Source organism: Dryobates pubescens, chromosome 4 (genome assembly GCF_014839835.1).
Source record: "Dryobates pubescens isolate bDryPub1 chromosome 4, bDryPub1.pri, whole genome shotgun sequence".
Classification (NCBI taxonomy): domain Eukaryota; kingdom Metazoa; phylum Chordata; class Aves; order Piciformes; family Picidae; genus Dryobates; species Dryobates pubescens.
Window position 1 is genome coordinate 31,716,330 of NC_071615.1, and position 20,950 is coordinate 31,737,279.

At 41.4% G+C, this 20,950-nt stretch overlaps 1 protein-coding gene across 5 annotated transcripts in view; it reads right to left on the minus strand.

Annotated features, from left to right (window-relative positions):
* The window catches only part of PDE1C (phosphodiesterase 1C), a 299,114-nt gene that overhangs the window by 195,911 nt on the left and 82,253 nt on the right, over positions 1–20,950 (minus strand). Inside the window, exons 1-2 of one of the 5 annotated variants that reach the window (XM_054161026.1) lie at positions 4,288–4,526; positions 3,597–3,699 (exon numbers count right to left, since the gene is read on the minus strand). The exons of 3 other annotated variants lie outside the window; for them this stretch is intronic. In XM_054161026.1, the coding sequence (XP_054017001.1) occupies positions 3,597–3,697 (101 nt within the window). In that variant the 5' untranslated portion in view covers positions 3,698–3,699; positions 4,288–4,526. Of the gene's footprint in view, positions 1–3,596; positions 3,778–4,287; positions 4,527–20,950 lie in introns of those variants that run through there. One more of the 5 variants, XM_054161025.1, reaches the window with a different exon arrangement.

Consider the following 20,950-nt stretch of genomic DNA (forward strand, 5'->3'; position numbering starts at 1 on the left):
GGGGAATAAGAGACAACGGTTCAAAGTCAGGCCCTGTGTGAAAAAACAAATGGATATGCCCACTGCTCAGCAGCAGCCAAGGAATCAAGTTGATCTGCATTTGAATTAAACACACACTCAGCAGGAGCACATGCACACACCAGCAGTGAGCAGAGACAGCTGGCAGCCCATCAGCAGCTGGAAAGTGAGAGCACATGCCTGCTTGTGGGGACAGGGAGGCACAGGGTGGTGGGGAGGCACCATGTGTGCCCAGAGGCACTCCTGGGAGGCAGGCATTCCTGAAGGGACATGAAGCTGTTCCTGTCTGATTCATTGCTGCTGATGACAAAACCTCAGAAGCAGGTCTGTCTCTGGAAGGTCCCTGCTCAGGGGAAGCTGGTGTGTTGCTTCCCAGGGAAGATAAGACCCTGATGGAGTAAATCTCTCCCTGATATTCTGGTATGACATAAGAAACAGGGCAACATTTCAGTTCTTGACTTTTGAGATTTTCCTCGGAGAGTTTCATACACCTCTAATGGTACCTTTGCTGATTCAGAAAGCTTTCCTGAAAGTTTATTGGTAATAAACCACTGAGGATTCTTTTTGAAACTGTGATTAAACCTGAATGAATATTTAAGAGGTCATGTGTAAACCACAACATTTATTTCATAGATCCCTGGTTCAAGACACCCAAATATTTTGGTACAGAAGACAGTGAGGTACAGTCCAGTGAGGCAAATTATCACGCTCACTTAAACCCGAAAAAACAGTATAGGTCTACTGATGTGATTCTCTTATGAACTGCCACACAGAATCATTAAGCCATGAACACATCAGGCAAACACATTTCAGTAATGTTATTGCATTAGTATTTTAGCTCTTCTCAGTAAAAGCAAAAGGAATTTGTGTAAGGCCTAAGGAACATCATCTCATACTGCTATGCTCTGACCAAGAAACCAGATCCTGGAGAGATACAGAAGGGAAAGGAGAAGGAAATCCTTCTACTCCAGAGACAAATTCAATCTCTCATCTGGCTCTTACAGCAACATATGATCCATGTTGCAACAGACACCCAGATTCAGACTCACAAAATTCTGCCCTTTGTACGCTGTCCAAAAGCCTTCCCTATTCTCTGAAAACACAGGCTCCATGCCCAAACCTCCAAAGGCCAACAGTCCTGCAAGACAGAACTGTAGAATGCACATGGCAAAAAAATGACCTCACCAGACTTGCTTAAGCAAAACCCGATTGCATTAGGGGACTCTGAAAAGCTCTTGGGTTTCCACTCCCTTCAAACCAGGTGGGCTGAGATGGGGTCACATTTTTAAAATCTCCCCTCCCCACTCCCAGGAAAAGCCAGGTACTGCAAGAAGTGATCAGTGTCAGTTTACTCACTGAGTCACAGTGACTAAATTCACCAGATGGGACTGGGGATGGGAAGACAGGGAGGAAGATACCAGAGTTGCCACGGGTCAAGTCCTACCAAGATGTCCAACCCAGCACTGAGCACATGAAACTCTTTAAATCATCACAGCCCTTCTTGTATAAGAAATGGGGTCAGGATCAAACTACCTTCTGGATTTGTGCCTGCTGCAGGCTACAATTCCTTGGCCAGCTTCTGTCAGCAGCACGCACTCTCTCACTACCTGTTATAACACTGCTCTGGTAGCTTGTTCTGCCTTGTAACTAATTCTTGTGTGATACAGCTGTCAGTATACCAGGGGCAGCAGAGAGAGGCATCTTCTCAAGTAGTATTTGATCTCTCCAAAATGAAGCCTTTAATTTAACAGTTAATTAAGATGGCTGTGCACTTCTAATTCTTCTTACACATATAGGCATGCATAAAAATGGGCAGGAAAAAACATGAAACATGATGCCAAACCTCAGTTTGCAACCAGTTTGTGTGTGTGTGTGCGTGCAAGTGCTAAAAGCCTCCATAAAATGACTGGGAATGGAAAATCTTCCACAGTCTTTAATTAGAGCAGAAGACATTTCAGTTTTCATCTGAAATTCTATCTCCTCTTTAGAGGAAAAAAAAAAAAATCTTGAAATTAAGAAAGAGAAAGGATATGGCTGTTACCCTCACACAAACTGCCAACAGAGAGGGTTGTCCTGAAAAACAGCCTGAGGTTTGGTTATTATGTATCTAGAATAAGTCTTAACAGTTTTGCCACATTTCCAAAAGGTAGAAGAGATCCAAGCTTGATCTGTGATACACAGATGCAGAACTACAAGACTGCTAAAGTTTATCTATGAACTTCAGGTGGAATATACATGAGCATGCTCCTAAACTCCATATTAAAAAGAATTGAAGGACTCCTAATACTACAGCATGGCACAGACTTGAAAATAAGAAGGTTTGTTTTGTGTGGCTGTTCTATTTGGAAGGCTTACAAGACAGCTGTCATCTACTTTGATTAAGTTCCTTCACAAAACAGGCTTCCTGGAGTGATGCCTTGAAAAAAAATACATATTCATGCACATCTCTTAGACTGCTTGGAGTCCTACAGAAGTTTTAGATATGCTTTACAAAATATGTCATCACTGCTCACACAAAATAACACTCAAAGAGCAACTCAAGTTTAACTTAGACCCATTTGTTTTCAGTTATTAGCTTACTATTTCTACATTTTCTTGCTTCTGCTGTTTTCTAACCTCCACACCGCCTTGCCTCCCCCCTTTCCCTTGAGGGCTGAAATTTTAATAACTCTAACATGTGAGGCTGAAGGGGAAAAAAAAAAAGGGAAAAAAAACCCAACAACAACCAGTTCTGAATACTGGGAGGGATACAGCTCAACATGGTAATGTTCCTCTTTGTCTTGGCCAAAAACTGATGGGTGAATAAATGCTTTGCTGCCAATAATGGATCTTATTGCTGGTACGTGGTATTTTACACACTGAGAATCTGAAAAAGATGCCAGACACTGACTCTAAATAAGCTACACAAACTCTACAGCCTATAAACTTTTACTCTTCTGCAGTGCCAAGTTCTTGATTAAGCACAGGTACTTTTTTTCTCCTAAAGAGGCAGTATCCCATCTTTTCATGGCAAGTCAGCCTTAATCTATAAATCAATAAGTACAATCCAATCCATGAAACATTAATTTCCTGCCATTACAAATGCTGCTAGAAATATTTTCCCATTGTACCTTCTCTGACTATTTTGTCCTTATTAACCATGTCAGTTCCAGAAATGTGTACATTTACAGGAGAAAAAGAAGAAAAAAGGGGGGGGGGAAACTCTTCTGCATGTTGCATCTAAGGGTAAGACCACTGAAAGCTGAAGATTCATTTAAGGACCATTCAGCTATAACACAACTTTTCTATTGTAACAGCTAAAGTAATTAGCATCTCAGTAACCACTTATATCTTACAGTGTCTCATTAGTGACATATCTACATCCCACCAGAAAATATTTGTTCAATGTAACAGGCAGTTCAATTTAAGGATGCAAATAGATCTTTTGCTAAGATTAAGTCACTGTATTTATGGAGAGCAGGTGTGGAAACTCTTGGGAGATTTTGAAGATACCGGCAAGAAAGGGAAAAGTGCTACAATAATTTTGACAATGGGAGGAAACAAGAGAAGGAAATAGGGAAAAAAAAAGTACTACTTACAAGCCTCGGAGACGAAGCCAGATTTTCTCTATTTGCTCTGGCTGCAGGTATTTCAGTGAGTTGCTCTCAAATTCTTCGATTTCCTTAGTCGGTGACTCCATAGCTGCAGGTTACGGCTTTGGTTAAAGCTCAGCGAGGATGGATGCTGCCCCCAGCACATGCACACGCTCCACCTTTAACGCTGCCCGGGAGCAGACAACATTTTTGGCAGCCACTTCCCCCCTCAACACCCCCTTCCCCGCGAGCGGGGCCGCGTGGGCAGCCCCAAAGCGCTCAGGTGTACGAGGTGGGGGGGCAGCTGTGCCAGCATGCCACCATCCTCGGGCTGACCGAGGGGGTTAGAGGCTCATCTCCACATTGAGTTTTTCCTTTCTCCCTTGTTTTGTTGTTGGAATTTTTTTTTTTTTGGGGGGGGGGGGGGGATGGAGTGTTGTTTGGTTTTTTACAATAAGCCAAGGATACGATCACTAATACCAGCTGAGGGATCTTTATCAAGGGAGGAGCGGGGGGAAATCCCTTGCTGACAAGAGAGCTGTCTGCACAGGCAGCTGGGCAGTCACAGACACAAGGGTCCTAGGGCTGGGCTCTGCCTGCAAGGCTGCCCGAGCGGCAGCCCACGGTCCCTCCGGGCTGCTTCCCAGTGGGTCAGCCTTCTTCTCGCCACCCCTGGAATTAATTTTTTTCCACTTACCAGCAGCGCTGCCGACAGGCTCAAAACCTGACAACTGAGGAAAAAGTCGTCTGTCAGCATAGCCCAGGCACAGCTTCTCTCTCTGCCTCCCTCTCTCCCGCACACACACACAAACACAGGCGCGCAAGGGAGAACAGGCTATTGGAGAAAGGCTGCGTCTGATTAAAAACCCAACCAAGCCAAACCATTTAGAAAAAGAGAGAGAAAAGGAAGGGTAAATCACAGAAAGTGAGCGACTCGCTCCTGGCAAACAGCCGTCTGCTTCATTGCTGTCAGCCTGCTTTCCTGAGAGAGCGGCGCACAGAGCAGTCTGTAAGGCTTCAACTGGGGCAAAACCTACTTTTAGATTAAATTAATTGTTAAAGCACCGTTGCCTAATCCCCCCCGCCAAACACGGCAGGGGAGGTCCATACACTGAAGAGTAATCAAGCCCAACATGTTAGTCACGGATGTATCGATGTCTTTCAACAAGAACCACAAACAATGCATTAAAGGAGAACACAGTATTCACAATGGATGAGGTTTGAAACAGGACCTATGGATCAAACTCAAGAGCTTTGCACAGGGGAGGTTAACACCCAGCTCGGTGGAGGGATGCCTGCCTTCAGGTCCCCTTGGGTTGTCCCGGTACTGACCCCAGGCACAGCAGGGATCAAGATACAGGGCATCCCTCTCCACACCTGTGGGCTTCCTGCTCTGAGCAGGAGGAAGGACAGGGATTTCCTTCATTGCACTGACCTATCAATCACCTCTCAAACTCTGGCAAGATCCCCTGCATGCCTCTGTTTAGTTAAGGCTATTGATGAGATGCTTTCAGCCAAAGCCACTAGAGCAAAGGGAAGATAACTGTCCACACATTGTCCTAGCCCTAAGACATTTTGTCACTTATTGCAAAAGTTGCCTCTTGAGAAGCAGAGCCTGCAACAGAGAGTTCACCATATGAGGGAAGACAGGCTTCATTGATGACTTCCAACTCCAGCTGTGCAAGTCCACACAGCAACACTCAGAGTAGCTTGTGGAAATGTGAAGAATACATGAATTAGCCTAATCAAGCATGCCCCTGTTTAAAGAGTTCAAATCAGTTTTTAGTCATGTAACTTGACTACTTCAAAATCCAGCCAGGCGAAGCAAGACCAGCCCGTCCTGCCTGCACAGAAATTCTTCTACCCAGTGGGAAAAAGATAAAATCGCAGATTTATACATCAATAAAAAATCAGTAGGGTTTCTGCTTTGGGATCTGCTGTGTGCAAGAGGGCTCAGGCTCTGAGGCTGTGTGGCTGATTTTGTGCAGCTGACCAATTCAGTCTTCTGTTTCTGCATATTGAAGCATGCTTCACATACGCAGGAGAAAGTCTTGAATCTATTCATGCAAAAGACAGATTTCACCAGAGAGGGGGGTGAAGGCTTAAAAAAGTTTTGAGGTAAATCCACAGATCCCTAAACTTTTCTTCCAAAATCAAAGAAGCACCAGGGCTCATTTTAATCCCAGTGATATTACACATGGCTCCACAGAAAGTTACAGTGTATTGACAGAAAGGGAACAGCCTATACTCAATTCCAGCTTACATTATCAGAGTTGTACCGACTTTGTGGCATTCCTCACCTCACTGATTCACCAGTGAGACCCAAACCCTAAGTTACATGTTTCATAGGTGTCAGGTAATCATTTTCCTACTCCTTATCTCAGTGTCACCACCTGAGAACCAGCACAGCATTGCCACCTACCTTCGAGAAAGGACAGTGAGTTCCACTGAGGAGAAGGAAACTATAAATACAAGGTATTACCATCCTTCATTATTTCTGTATCATTTTGCCAACATGCATTAAAAAAACCACATTTGATATTGGACTTTACAAATGCAAGCATCCCACCTAAAGTTACAAAGGGTTTCCTTAGGTGATCACTTAAATCAATACAGAGATGCTGAGATTTTGATTTTGCTGTAGGAGACAAAGCTCCCTCACTTTTAGGTCCCACAAGTTTTAGATATCTAAAAATAAATAAATAAACAAACAATAAATAACAGCAACACCCTGTGAAATCCAGAGGCGAGTATTCAATCCCATGGACATGTGTTCTACCACAGCTGCATAAAGCAGCCAGTAGAATGAAAATCCCCTTTAAAATGAAAATCCACATTTAGACTTCATTTTTTTCCCCTTGTATACTTCTTTCAATTTATTGCCAAATGCACAGAATTGCTTCACCACCCACCACCCCACCCCATTCAGCTTTAGTCAGGCCATTTTCCATGAAGTTTCATTTATTACCAGGAACATCACTTGAACAGAGATGTCTTAATAAGAAGCCACAACCCATACGCTCTTTAAATAACATTTTCCCTTCAAATGGTAAAAATATCAGCTCCAGCTTAGGAGTTACAAAATATGTCAGCAACAAGCTGATGCTGGTGCACCCTGTATGTCTGTACTTCACCCATATATTATCTATTTACCCAATGACTCACTCCGTTCCTCAGCAATAATCAGCCAGTCAAGATTATCAGAACCTAGGTACTCTTCACCTTCACCATGCTATTGTTTGCTATGCAATTCATGCATTTAAAACACCAGATAATGTCAGAAACAATACATACATAATGGGAGAAGTTATAAAAGAAAGCCAGAAAAGAAAACGTTACTTTCAGCTGATAGCTAAAAGCAAATAGAAGGGGATGAAAGTAAGAATTAAAGGAGAGGAAACTAAAAATCAAAAGGAAGGTACTATCGACTGCAGAAATATCAGACAAACTATGAACTACTGTCAGAGTTATGAAGATAGACACTCAGGGAAGAGATATTAGTCAGGCAAAGTTAGCAAGGTGGAGATAAGCAAAAAGAGAATGGTGAGATTCTGTGCCAGGCTAGGACACCTCTGCAGATTTGAAAAACTAGACTAATATTGATTGGAGCCTGTTCAAAACGTGCTAGAGGAGAACTGGTGTGGTGCATGGCCTTTTGTTTCATTGCATTTTCACAGCCAAAAGCCTGTGAGATCCTAAGGTACCAAATACAAGGGCTATGCATTCTGATGGCTAATTGTAAAACCAAATGAAACCAGGAAGCTGAGACAGGAGCCAGATCAGGAGAATTCAGGGAAAAATGCCATTGCAACCAGCTGTGGAGGAAACTGGGGTACCTACAGTACCTTTCCTTTATTTTTGTAAGCAAAGACAATAAAGAGTGGGCAAGTTTGGAGCCCTCCTTGCAGACTTCCAGAGCTAGCTGGGTATAGCAATAACATTTAAAAGGCCCATTGAAATACATCCAAAAACACTTCCAAGGCCTGTCTGACAGAAACAGCACTTTGGTGAGCACAAGCAAACTGGAGTGATAATTTCAAACCCAACATTTCCAAAGTCTTTGCTGGACCGCAGCAAAACCAGCAAAGCTGTCCTGTGCTGAAGAGTTAGCACAGGGTGCTAGAAGCATGCTGAAACATTGCCTATTGCTATTCCTACATATTGCCTGTGTGAACACACATTTTCTCCCATCAATTAATCTGGTTTGGCAGAATGAAAGCTTCAAACTACATATGACACATTATACTAAGCTCTAGAATTAGTACAACTGCAATATATTCGTGTCTGTCCATGCATAAATAATCCAGAATATGTTTTATTCTCTTGCCACTAATGCCTCCCATCAAAACTGCAGCAGCATATTTGTCTTTGCGTTCATTATTGCACATCTGAGTCTGGATCTCTGAACTTCAGCTATTGCAAACACTGTGATGAGTGTGCCAGCAACGTATTCCAAAATATTATGTTAATACTACATTCAAACAGTTTGCAAAACTCTGACATTTCTGCTAATTCTGCTAATGCCAAAATACACTGGGTAGGTTTTGCTCAGTCTTTATCATAGCAGGGCAAGTTCCTTGTTTATTTTCAGTTATGAACAATTTGTTTGTTTCAGAGGGGATCAGGAGCAGAGAGAGGGGATCAGCTCTATCACTAAATTGCATTCTCCTGTTTATTCTTCATGTTGAAATATAAGGAGTGATTGGGAAATATGTAGACATTGCAGCTGACTTGTAGGCATTCTTAGGGAAAAAAACCCTCATAATCACAGCACTCTGTCCTGGGCTAAACAAAACTTCAGAACACTGAACACTGAGAATGTAACCACTCTGGTAAATGTATGAAGAGTTATCAACAAAAATCATGACACTCAGAAAGTGAATACATCAGACGGTTCATCTAATGGCATAATTAATTCTGTCACACTTTACTACAAAATAGATGGTAGTGAGCAGAATTACTTGTACCTGATTCAGCTTTTGGCTGCTGAAAAAGTATAAAATATTCACCTAGGTATTAGGCATCAAAGCATAGATGCCTTTCCCATCTGATAGTCAAGAACATCCTAAACCTACTAAATCTGCTTTAAAGGGTCATAATTCAACTCAATGTTATTTCAGTGTGAACAAGCAACTGTTTGCATCTGGAGTTACACTGATATGAAGATTTCAGATTTTTGTTGCAATTTCCACTTTCCAGTTTTATTAACTCTAGAGTCATTAATACTCTGAGGGAGGATTGGAAGACAAGGGTTAAACCTCATCAAGGAGCAGCAGTCTAAGGGATTGCTAATTGCCTTTAATTACAAGCCATCACCCAGTTCCCTCGGGGCTGGGGTATTGTGATTTCTGCTGTATCCAGTAATTACAGAGAGTTTGGATAGTTTTCTTCCTTTCTCTGTCCAGAAGGGGCAGGGATGCAGCCAGCTCAGGAGATGCTGCACTTTCAAAAAGTTTCAGAAACAGTGAATGATACACAAATATGTATCTAGAGAAAGAGAGAGATAAAGATAATATATTAAGGTTCTTGCCACATTCCCTGCATCCTAACAAGGTGTTCAGTCTCAGACTGCCACCAGTACTAGGCATACTACAGACAAATTCAAGCAGCAGTATTGGGGGAAAGAAAATTTTAGCTTTTCATCTAAGAAAATAAACAAAATAATAGTAATTTACAAAAGTGACAGTAAAAGCATGAGCACAAAAAGATACAACTGATTAGCGTGGTGGAAAAGGGCTTGTTCATTTAAACTTTTTTTGAGTCAAGAGACTCAAGTTGACAGTTTTGATTAAAGGTCTGGTGATTGGCATGAAATTTTCTGTCAAATACCACCAACTAATTTTGCCACCAGGAGAAGTACATTCCTCTTCTGTGGTCTGTCCTTTTTTGACCCAACGTCACTCAGTTTCTGTAAAGACATTAAGGAAAACCTGCAGAAACTTTCTTCAATGTGGGAGGCTCACCAAAATGAGAACACTTCCATGCTGACAACACCTGAAGTCATTACTTAAATCACGGTGGTGCATTCACTCGAAGCATTGCAGCTTCCACAAAAGCACTGTTGCTCTTGAAGGGCGTTTTTAAAAGCCTGTTTTTCTGTAATGACCTCCACAGTGCTAGAAAGCCTTAAAACCTGTATTTCTATACATGACAAGTTATAGAAAGAGGCATGAGAGGAATGATGATTAAGGCAAGAGGAGCTTTTCAAAAATGCTTTGCAAAAAACAAAAAGTATGAAGAGAGCTTGAAAACTCGGCTAGGAAATGCCTTGGCAGAAGAGGTAAAGTGGGAGTCGTAGTCCAAACAATTAATTACTCACAAGAAACATATAATTAGAGGATTCAAAAAGAACTGGCCTTCTAATCTTTGCCTTTTTCACTAGCAAACATTCAATAAGGTCAAAGTAGACCATTTGGAAGGCTTTCTGAAGCCTCTATACAACTTTCTCAGAGGGTCTGCTGTAAAGGTAATACTGAAGTTTATTCAAAATAAGAAGATTTTTATTCACCACATCAGTTTTTGAGAGGTGGAAGCATGAGGCTTTTCACTTGCCTGTCTCTCACCCATAAAGTACATTTTATTACACAGGCCAATGCTGCCCCCTGTACCATAAAAGTGCTGTATTTGATCCTATATTCAACATACACAAACTATAGTGAATGATGACGAAAATTACTGTGCATCATATATTATCCCTTGTGGAATTAAGACCAAAAAAAAAAAATCTATGATTCTATGATAGAATATCTATTCACATACCACTGAATTTTGTCAACCTATAAGAGTATGGAAATCATATACAAAACAGACTTCCACTTATCCCCCCCTTTTTGGTTTTACTGGGTTTTGAGATTTTAATCTGTTCAGATGCTGCACAGTGGGAACATTTTCCATTTGTCTTTTTTGAACTATCACTACTTTATGATGGTAGAGAGTCCAAGTACTATTTAATCTTCCCCTTCTCCTCATCCACTGTCTCCTGAGGAAGACAGGCAGCCATCTCTGATTGTTTTTGCCAGTGGAGATAGCCAAGTCAGAGCTATTTAAATAACTAGCTCTGGCAGACTGTAGTCTAAGTGATAAATATTATTTATAGGACCTTATGTAGATGACTTTCCATCCCAAAATATCCAATTAAATTAGTATTTTCCTTATTTTTCCAGGGATAACATGCACTGGACATGTGTGGAAGCAGAGTGTGGAAGTAAAATGCAAAACCATGCTGCAAAATGCAAGACTGTATTGCCCAGAACATCATCAGAGAAATGTTTGTCTGGTAGCAGGGATCTACAGCGTACAAGGACCTTTTGCTGAAGTGATTCACAAAGCAGAAGCTCGTCAGTCTGATCTCAGCAGTGTGCCAGGCATCAGAGTTCAGAGGAAAGAATAATTAAAGAAAGGGAAGTAGAATAAAAAGCAACATCTATTTATCACATTGGATTGCAGCTAATTAACCTGGTCTCCTTCTTGAATGTTTCCTGTGATCACACAAACGTGGGAGATCCAACATATCTGGAGTTTACGAAGGCCTCAGTTCAAATGTTTGAAGAAATGGAGATAAAGACAGAACTCCAATGTGAGTGGGGACATGACTAAAAGCAAGATGAGGATGCAGGGTAAATTAGCCTTCACAGGATCCTCCATTGCCACAGCTGGTCTGTTCTTCACTACTTGTCCTCAGTCCTGCAAACCCTAATGGGTCAGCTGCTTCAACAGCGCAAATGGCAAGCTAAAACAGATTGCAATCATTATCTGGTTATCAGAGACAAACACCAGGAGAAAACCAACCAACAAACAAACAAAAACCCACCAAAGTTTAAAGTTTAACTCGAGAGCAAATGGAAATAAACTGCCCCCGAAGTCAGTTTGGAAGCTGGAAGATTTCTAGCTAATGAACCTCTGGAAAAGCCTCTCATCTTGTGCAGTACAAATTAAAAATCTCACCTCATTTATTTGATGATGAAGGTTCCTCAGCTTGTTCAAGAGTTACACACAACACAGCATGCAAGGTTTATACATAACACAGCAGACTACACCCAGTGACTTGTGCTGAGTCCTGTGCCCAGCAGTTTTTACTACTTCTACACAGAGATGGCTTGACCTGAGACCCACAGAGGACAATCAGCTCAGGGCAACCCATTGTCCAGAGAGGAGGTGAGACAAGAAATTAGTATGTTGTTTTCAGTGCAAATAGCTCTTTACTTCACAGAGGAGGTTGCTTCAAAGGTTTAAAAGGTGTTCCTCAAAGACCAAAGGTAAGATCCCTTAAACTGTTTAAAGGTTTTGGGGCTTCCTCCCTTCTTATAAGTTGTCCTCTACTAGAAAGAGGAAAACCTTGCCCCCAAAAGCTGAAGTGCCTTCCTGTGACAAAACAGAAGTTTTGTGAGCCTGCAGGTAGGTTTAGGCACTTCACTGACATGACACACTTCCCATACTCTGTAGCTGCAATAAACTTTTCTGCCATGACTGATTCTTAGTGTGCTTAAAGCCATTGATGTTTATAATAAACACAAAAAACCCCAAACCAAAACAAACAAAAAACCCACCAAACCCAGAAAAATATCGTAGCTGTGCAGAATCCAGAGACTTCCCAAATAAGAAGGTTCACCACATCAGGGAAATAGCATTGCAGAATGGTTTGTTACAAGAAAAATATGCAGTGGCCCCTTTGCCTAGTCAGGTACTTGTCATTAATACATCAGGATGCACAGAGCAAAAGGTTCAAAGGCAGCTCATATCCTCTCCTCCCTCCTGTTGCTGTGAAACTAAACCTCCCTTCTCTGCTGGACGAGTGGATGAGGGCAGCTCCTTTGACCACGAGGTTTCACAGGCATGTGCCCATTCAGGCAGAAAGTACTAAGGGATTTGATCATCACTGCTGGCACATATTCAGAGAGATTACACAGTGGTTGTTGTTGCTGTTCCTCCTTTTCATTACCATGTTGTATAAAAAAGTATCCTAAACCAGAAAAATAATAGTATTGATATTGCAAAGAACACAAACCCTGAATGATGCAAATTACAGTCAAGTCTCCCTTTTGCTGTTTGTTTACCACCTCCTCAAGGCTGCAGTTCACATTCAGAAAAGAAACACACTGACTTGACAACCAAATCTTCACACTGCTGCACTTCCAAAAGAGGTTTTAAAGTGTGCAGTATTTTAGCTAGAAATCATAATGTTCCTCTGCATCTACAAAGGAGGACTGTTATTCAAATTGACTACCAGCTTACAAGTTACACTTCACCCTTAGCGTTCACCACTACCTTGTGGCATTTCACCCACAATATCAAAAATTATCAATAGCTAAATATCTGCTATGAGATGCCTGATGCTTCGAGGTAAATCCTCCACTGGAGGAGCAAATTATATTCCTAAAGTCCTCATTTAAGCTAATTCCTGCAATTCTCATTTAAATTAGACCTATTGATTAGACATCAAGGACATCTTATTCACACTCCCATCTAACCCCTTTGCCCAGCTCCACTGCATACTACCACATCTTGGCCACCAGTGCATGGATTTGAGAATAAACTGAGGTAATGAACACAGACAACGGTAGTGCAGGAGGTCAGTTAAATAGTCACCATATGGTGCCCACATACAGCATTTGACTGGTACTTGGGAAGGATAAGGAGGCAAGCCATCCCCACAGGAATCACCACCACTACTTTCCTTCTTATGGTTTGATGATAAACTTTTGATTTGGCAAAGGGTACTGCCCAGACTCCTTGCTTACAGGCCTGGGTTCAAAAACTTTTGCTCACTTCCCATGTCACTCTTCACCTGCATGTCCAAGGCAGAAGAAAATATGTAGAAACCTCTCATCCAAATCCTGTGCAAGAACCTCCAGAACAGCAACAATGAATACCCTCTCCAGATGTCTCAGCTTCATCAACATTGGTCTGCCCCACAAAATCCTGCGTACTTTCACATACTGATGAAGAGCTACATCTGTGATGTGGCAGGAAAGGGCAAACTTATATAAAGGGAAAAAATAGAATAGAATAGAATAGAATAGAATAGAATAGAATAGAATAGAATAGACCAGACCAGACCGGAAGAGACCTTCAAGATCATCACGTCCAACCCATCATCCAACACCATCTAATCAACTTAACCATGGCAACAAACACCCCATCAAGTCTCCTCCTAAACACCTCCAGTGATGGTGACTCCACCACCTCCCCGGGCAGCCCATTCCAATGGCCAATCACTCTCTCTATGAAGAATTTCTTCCTGACATCCAGTCTAAACCTCCCCTGGCGCAGCCTGAGACTGTGTCCTCTTGTTCTGGTGCTGGTTGCCTGGGAGAAGAGACCAGCCCCCATCTGTCTGTGGCAGGCTGTGTTTTGAAGGGCTTTCAAGTACAATCACTACATCTCTGATATGAAATTATTTTGTAGCTTTCCACAAGTGGCTCAAGGAGTTACTTATCTAGGTCACACCTGGGAGACATTTAAACAGCATATTGTACATGCCATAGCATTAAAAATATATATATATACCCTGGAGATGCATTTTAATAATAAAGAAAACTACAATTAAATCACTTTGGAACCAAGAAGTTATTACAGTATTGTCCTTTAGGAACAGATCTGTCACCTAGAGCAGTGATTTGTATGCCCTTCCTTCAGATAAATATAATGCAGTGTCATAAATCTATCACACTGCACCTTAATATGATCTGCACAGACCAAAGAAGTATCTGCTAGCTTCACTCTAGCTAGTAGCTAGCATACTAGCCTTAACAGGTTTCTTTCTCACCTTTTTCAAAGATATGCTCAGCAGCAATCACTTCACTCACCAGTAAATATTTGATTCAGATGTATGAAGCATCTGCCACCATAACTCAGTCCTGAGCATTTCCTGGAAGGATCACTATTGCTTTTGAATTCCAAGTGCTTTAAATGTTTATTGAGTCTTGAATTATCATTTTTCCATATGTCAGTCATGTTTGTATTTGAGCACATGTGAGACTAGACACAAGAATGTTAAGGTAAAAAAGGCAAGCACTAAAACTTCGAAGAGAGACAGTATGAAGCGTATAGACAGCCATAAGCAACTTTGTTAGCTTGCCAAAAATTTGAGAAAACGTTGAGCTATGTAAGCATACACAAGTCAAGAAGAGAAAGCTCTGGGGAGAACTAATAATGACCTTCCAGTACATGAAGGAAGCCTACAAGAAGGATGGAAAGAGACTGTTTACAAAGGCTTGCAGCGATAGGAGAAGGGGCAATGGCTTCAAACTAGAGACAAGGCAGATTGAGATTTGATGTTAGGAGCAAGTTCTTTGCCACGAGGTTAGTGGAACACTGGAACAGGTTGCCCAGAAGGTGGTTGGGGCCCCATCCCTGGAGATATTCAAGGCTCAACAGAACTCTGGACAACCTGATCTAGTTGAGGATGCCTCTGCTTACTGCAAAGGGAGTCAGACTAGGTGACCTTTGGAGGTCCATTCCAACCCAGACCATTCTATGATTCGGTGTTTCCATACCCTTTTCCATACTGCACCACACAGACCCTGCACTGCACACTGAGGTCTTTCGCTAGGGATACCCCAGGGGTATTCACCTCTTTTCCTATTGGACTGCTTGGCTTAGCAACCAGAGCAGGTATGGTCTACAGTGATACAAGACCCAGAAATAGAGTCTTACAATTATGATTTGGTTTAGAATAGAATAGAATTACCCAGGTTGGAAGAGACCTTTGAGATCATCAAGTCCAACCTATCATCCAACACTATATAATCAACTAAACCAACTAAACCTTGGCACCAAGCGCCCCATCAAGTCTCTTCCTAAACACCTCCAGCGATGGTGACTCCACTACCTCCCTGGGCACCCATTCCAATGGCCAATCACTCTTTCTATGAAGAGCTTCTTCCTAACATCCAGCCTAAACCTCCCCTGGCACAGCTTGAGAGTTTTAGTTTCCACACACTCATTCAGACACATGTGATACTGACATCAGGAAGGAAGGAGGTTGGATATGGCATTTCTTTTTTCATGCAGCATCCTATTTTCATTATTGTTCCCACTACTGTGAGGCACTTCTCTCTCCAGCACTGGTATGAAGCAGTATTATTCTCCTGTATTTTGCTCAAATGATCTTCATGGTGATATTTTTTAGCTAAATGTGTGTTCTGAAGAGAGTATTGGGAGCATATTATGCAGGGACTCTGCAAATGCTGCATTTTAATGATAACTGATAAACATGCTGCCATAAGGGAACTGTCACCCTTGAGTATGAAAGCATAATTTGGGGCCTGTTTTGCCAATACAACAGTGCTTAGATTTGGCTGTCTGTAATGCATCTACTGTAAAAACACAAAATATTAATAAACCCCTTTGTGGATCTCAGCAGAAACTGGATTCAGCATAATTTCACATTGCATGAAATCTCCGTCTTTGGGTATGTGTTGAACAAATTCCATGTGGTATTTAAAACTCTAATTCACAATAAAATTGCCCTATAATCTGTTCAAAGCCCACTGAATGTATTGCAAACCTATGAAGAGGCTCAGACACACAGCTGGTATCAGTTGTTGCCACTCATTTCAAAGCAGCACCTTCTCCACTGACTCTGCCGAAAGGCTCCTAAAGTAATTTCTTGTCTATATGTTTGGCCAGAAAGCAGAGGAAATTCCCTCTCTTCACCAGCTCTGACTTCATTCTAGCAGCTCCACACTCCATTATAATGTGTCCTGAAATGGATGCAGCAAAAGAGTCTGAGCAATTCGAACCCACACGACCTGACGAATTGTGACTCATGCTTTTAATCAGAGCTGAGAAACAACATTTTGCTGCAATACTTCATCTTGCAAGAGTGCTAAGAGGAACTGAGGATGGGAAAGGATTTTTCTGCCTTCAACTGAAAAGCTTGCAGAGAATGAATTGTGTACAAATAATTGTTAGAATTGATGATTTCTGGGGTTCTCATTTATTCTGAGATTTTGATCTCTGTAATGCTAAAGTCTGACTTAAAGAGATTAAGGGAAAGACAAAAGGAAAGAAGGGAAGTTCACTTTTTAAACTCAAAACACTTGAGATATTCCATGCCTCACACCAAAAAATCCTCCCAGCTCCTGCAGAAACATGAGAGAATTAATACTTTTTTTTGTTTATTTGGAAATATTCCAGTGATCAGTTCAAGAAATTTTATGCATTACATTTCAGTGAATTCTGAAACAATAACATTTGCAGATGGAATTTGCCATTTTGAATGCCAGTGTAAGATTGCTACCAAAGCTAGCATTTATAGTAGGGCTGGGCTGGTTGTTTCCTCATGTTGGGCCAAACAAATAGGTGGGGTTTGTATGCATTAAGAGGCTTGAAATTGCCACTATGAGCCCAGTTTTGTAAGCTGTAAAGTCCTTCTGTTTTTCATCACTTGATGGTCTAGTTGTGAGGTCTGTTGGGACAGGTTGGACTTGATGATCCTTGGGGTCTCTTCCAACCTTGGTTATACTGTGATACTGTGATACTGTGATTATTTTAATACAAAAGAAGGCAATAACATTATTTAATTCAGTCTTTGGTAATCTTTGCACATTTTTGCTTATTAGTTTTAATTTTACTTTTTATCTAAGATTGATGTTCCTAGGACACAAAGAGCTCTTGGGGGAATTCCATTCTTATTTGTATGAGAGTGTGATACAGACAAGCCTGTTTAAACGTGAACTCAAAAGGCCTATTGACTTTGATCTACTGAAGATCCTCAGCACATGGTCAGGAAAAGCCACAGCTGCCTGTCCAGACTGCAGCTCCCACTCTTCTACTGGGTCAATTCCACCATCACCGTGACAGAAACCTTTGCTTACAACATGGGGATTCAGCTGACTCACATTACCGACAGCTTCAGCAACAGGGAAAATCTTTGCCACTACACTTGCCTCAAAAGGCGAGTGAGTGAGGAAGCGTCTAATGATGCTCCTGAGATTCCAAGGCAATACCTTGCAGAGGTCTTGCTCCTCATGAAAGAGGGTAGATATGACTCTCATCTCCCTCAAACAAGCCTCCAGAGGCAAGTTTTGAAGACAAAAACATAGAGCCCTCCCATGCTAGAGTACTGGACTGCCTTATATCTGTGAGAAACTGCCATTTCAGCCCTGAAGTACTTTAAGTCTATTGTTTGCTGGTTCAGTGCTGCTGTTTTTTTAAATGGCTACACTGGTGGCAGGTGTGAAAATTAGTGGCAGGAAAGCAAAATCCCTTGGGGTTGAAAATAATGGTATGAACTACAAGGTATGCAAGGCATTTTACTTGGTGCTCTGGTTGGAATATCATTTAAGACTCCTACAAGCCACACCTTAGTCCATTAAAATCTTGTTTACAGCACCAAAACTGAGTACTCCTTATACAGAATTTTTAATGCATACCAAACTAGAGCTGGGAAACAGTAGTGCACAAGCCAGCTTTTCAAAGGAACCATACAGAGGATCAGAAATGTTGTTTCCCCAGTTTTAAACCTCCTCAGCTTTCCCATGAAATTATAGAATCACAGAATCATAGGATGGTTGGCTTTGGAAGGGACCTTAAAGGTCCATCCCACCTCTTCAAAAAACAGGGACATCTTCAGTTGGATAATGTTGGTCAGAGCCCCAAACAACCTAGTCTGGGATGTTTATGAAGTTGGGGCTTCCACCACCTCTTTGGTGGTGGAATTTCTTTCTTATGTCTAGTCTAAATCTCCCTTATTTTTCTGTAAAACCATTACCCCTGGTCCTAAAACAACAGGCAATGACAAAAAATTGTCCCCATCTTTATTACAGGCCCCCTTTAAGTACGGAAAGGTTGCAATAAACTCTCCCTGGAGCTTTCTCAACCTGAACAACCCAAACTTTCTCAAGTCTGTCCTCACAGGCCTCTAGAGGTGATCCAGCACTCTGATCATTTTTGTGGCCTCCTCTTGTCCATGTCTTTCCTTTGCTGAGGACTCCAGATCTGGACACAAAACTGCAGGTGAGGTCTCACCAGAGCAGAGGGGCAGAATCACCTCCCTTGACTGCCTGGCCATGATTCTTTTGATGCAGCCCAGGGTACAGTTAGCCTTCTGGGCAAATCTTGTGAATGTCTAGGAAGTCTTATTTCAACAGGATACCAGTTCCTAATTATGTACTGAAAAATCTGAAAATACCAGCTAGGAGCTCACAGGAAAAGCAAGGCTGCCTGCATGTATCTGTAATCAAGTTTCCAGCTCCCTGAAGATTATTTGAAGTAAAATATGCAAAACTGTTGACTGTCTGTTTAGGAGCTACAGCAGCAAGGGACAGAGCAGCAGCTACTGACTTTGTCAAAAGGCCACTCTCTGGAAACACTTACTCACTGAGCACCTTGGAATTAGCCTTCAAGCTTAAACCTAGGTGTTTCATTTCTAAGTGCCAATAGCTGACATGGTTCGGTTCACAGAAAGTTTCCTCCTGATGTCAGACAACAAAGCACACATTTGAGATCCATACATTATCCAAAAACACACCTACTCAGAAACTCTCTACACTTTTTACTCCACAGATACTTGCAATACCCTGTGGAAAGTTGATTCAGAGTCACTCTCTGCAGCAGCAATGCTGGGTAAAGCTGGTATAAACACTGATCATGTTTTACACTATTTGAGCCCAGCATTGGCAGATGTGGGATGGTTCCTCAGGAGCATGAAGATTTCTCTTCCAAATGAGTTCCCATCTAGGCAGGAAGACTAGACTTTGGAATTCAGCTGGAAGAAGTCAAATGCCTGCATCTCTAGCAGGATGCTAGCCTATAGTGTTTTCTTGGTGCTGACTTCTCTTGAGTGTTTTCTCCCTAGCAGCATAATACGGATCCCTCAAGCATTAATTTGTAGAACAATCACTTGCCCAAAAAACTTTAAAAGGCACAAAAAAAAAAAAAATAAAGAATTCTTATTCTGAAGAAATGACATAAAAATACTTTTTAAAAAAAAATAAAAATCACTCATGTCACCATCGTACTAAAAGAATGCTCAAGGCTTCCTGACCGTAATAATCTTCCTCTTCAGGAAGATTTCACTTGTGAATCACTGCAGACTGCCAACAGAATCACATCTATACCCAAAGTATATGACATTAAATGAGGCAACACAATGAAACCTTAAGTGTTTGTGGTGCAGGTGTGATATGCATGCATGCTTTAAACGAGGGTTAATAAAAGTTATTGACTGACAAGCAGAAACAACAGCAAAGTGATTGATGAAGACAACAGGCTAGGAAGGGATTCATGAATTGATAATAAAGGAAAGAAAAAATAAAACTAGCTGAAAGCTCAGCTCAAGAAGCAAATACTTGGTTGTATCAACTGAAACCTCTTTTAAAAGAGACACTTCTTTTCATAAATTGAAGAAATATTGAGTAAAAGTCCATTTCAAGGTGTGGTTCCACCAAGCAAAACTACCAGTGCAGAAGTGTAGCTGGCCAGCATCCTTGTGATACTTTGAAAGGGGGCTACAAAGCACCAGCTGAGAGGAGCACAAATTCCTGTACTGTGCAATCCCCTGGAGGTATGACATGCTTACTACTGCCATGAATGTGTTTAAAATGCTGATTTAAACAAAATTAACTACACAACTTTCAATGATAACAGCTATCCTGTGTCTGTCAAGCAGTTTCTAGTATGAGCATTCAGCTTTTGTTCTCACTTTTGATGCATGCAGCTACAATCTGACAACGTGAGCTTGTACACACACTGAAAAAATGCACTGCTCCTTGCAAAGACTTTTGGCTGGGGAAACTGTCTGGGTTCATGCATTATCTCACCTACTCATTTATTTAACTGCCAGTATTCAAGAAACTCATACATTTCTACATCTGGTAGGATGAGGCACCCAAACTCATCATCTTATATTTGCAAGCCCTTCAAAGCACCTGTAAGAGATGCATACTTTAAACAGGTTAATGAAAAACAGCAGTAGAATGAACCATGCTCACAAGCTCTAACACCAGACATTAAAATCACCCAACTGAAAGCTTAGCTCAGCAAGAAGCAAACTTACTACAAATTTTATTGATTGGATGCCTTAGAGTTTAGGACAAGTGATACACATAAAATTTGCTAGAGCAAGAAGAATAGCATTAAGGATATTAATTTGACTTTTTAAGATATCAGAAATGTGTCATAAACTGGCAGTTCCTTCAGAGAAAAATGATCATATGATGCTAGTCATCATTTACTGTCTTACATGAAGCATCAAGACATAAACAGGTGGCTTTTAAGAATTCCTTTTCAGTTACCACAAATAATTCCATGTTGCCCCATCTGAGCACAGGGCTTTCAAGAACAGTATTGTTATACGCTTTTGGTCAAAAAACCAAACAGCCCGTTGTCAAAAGCAATTGGATATGAAAGCAATC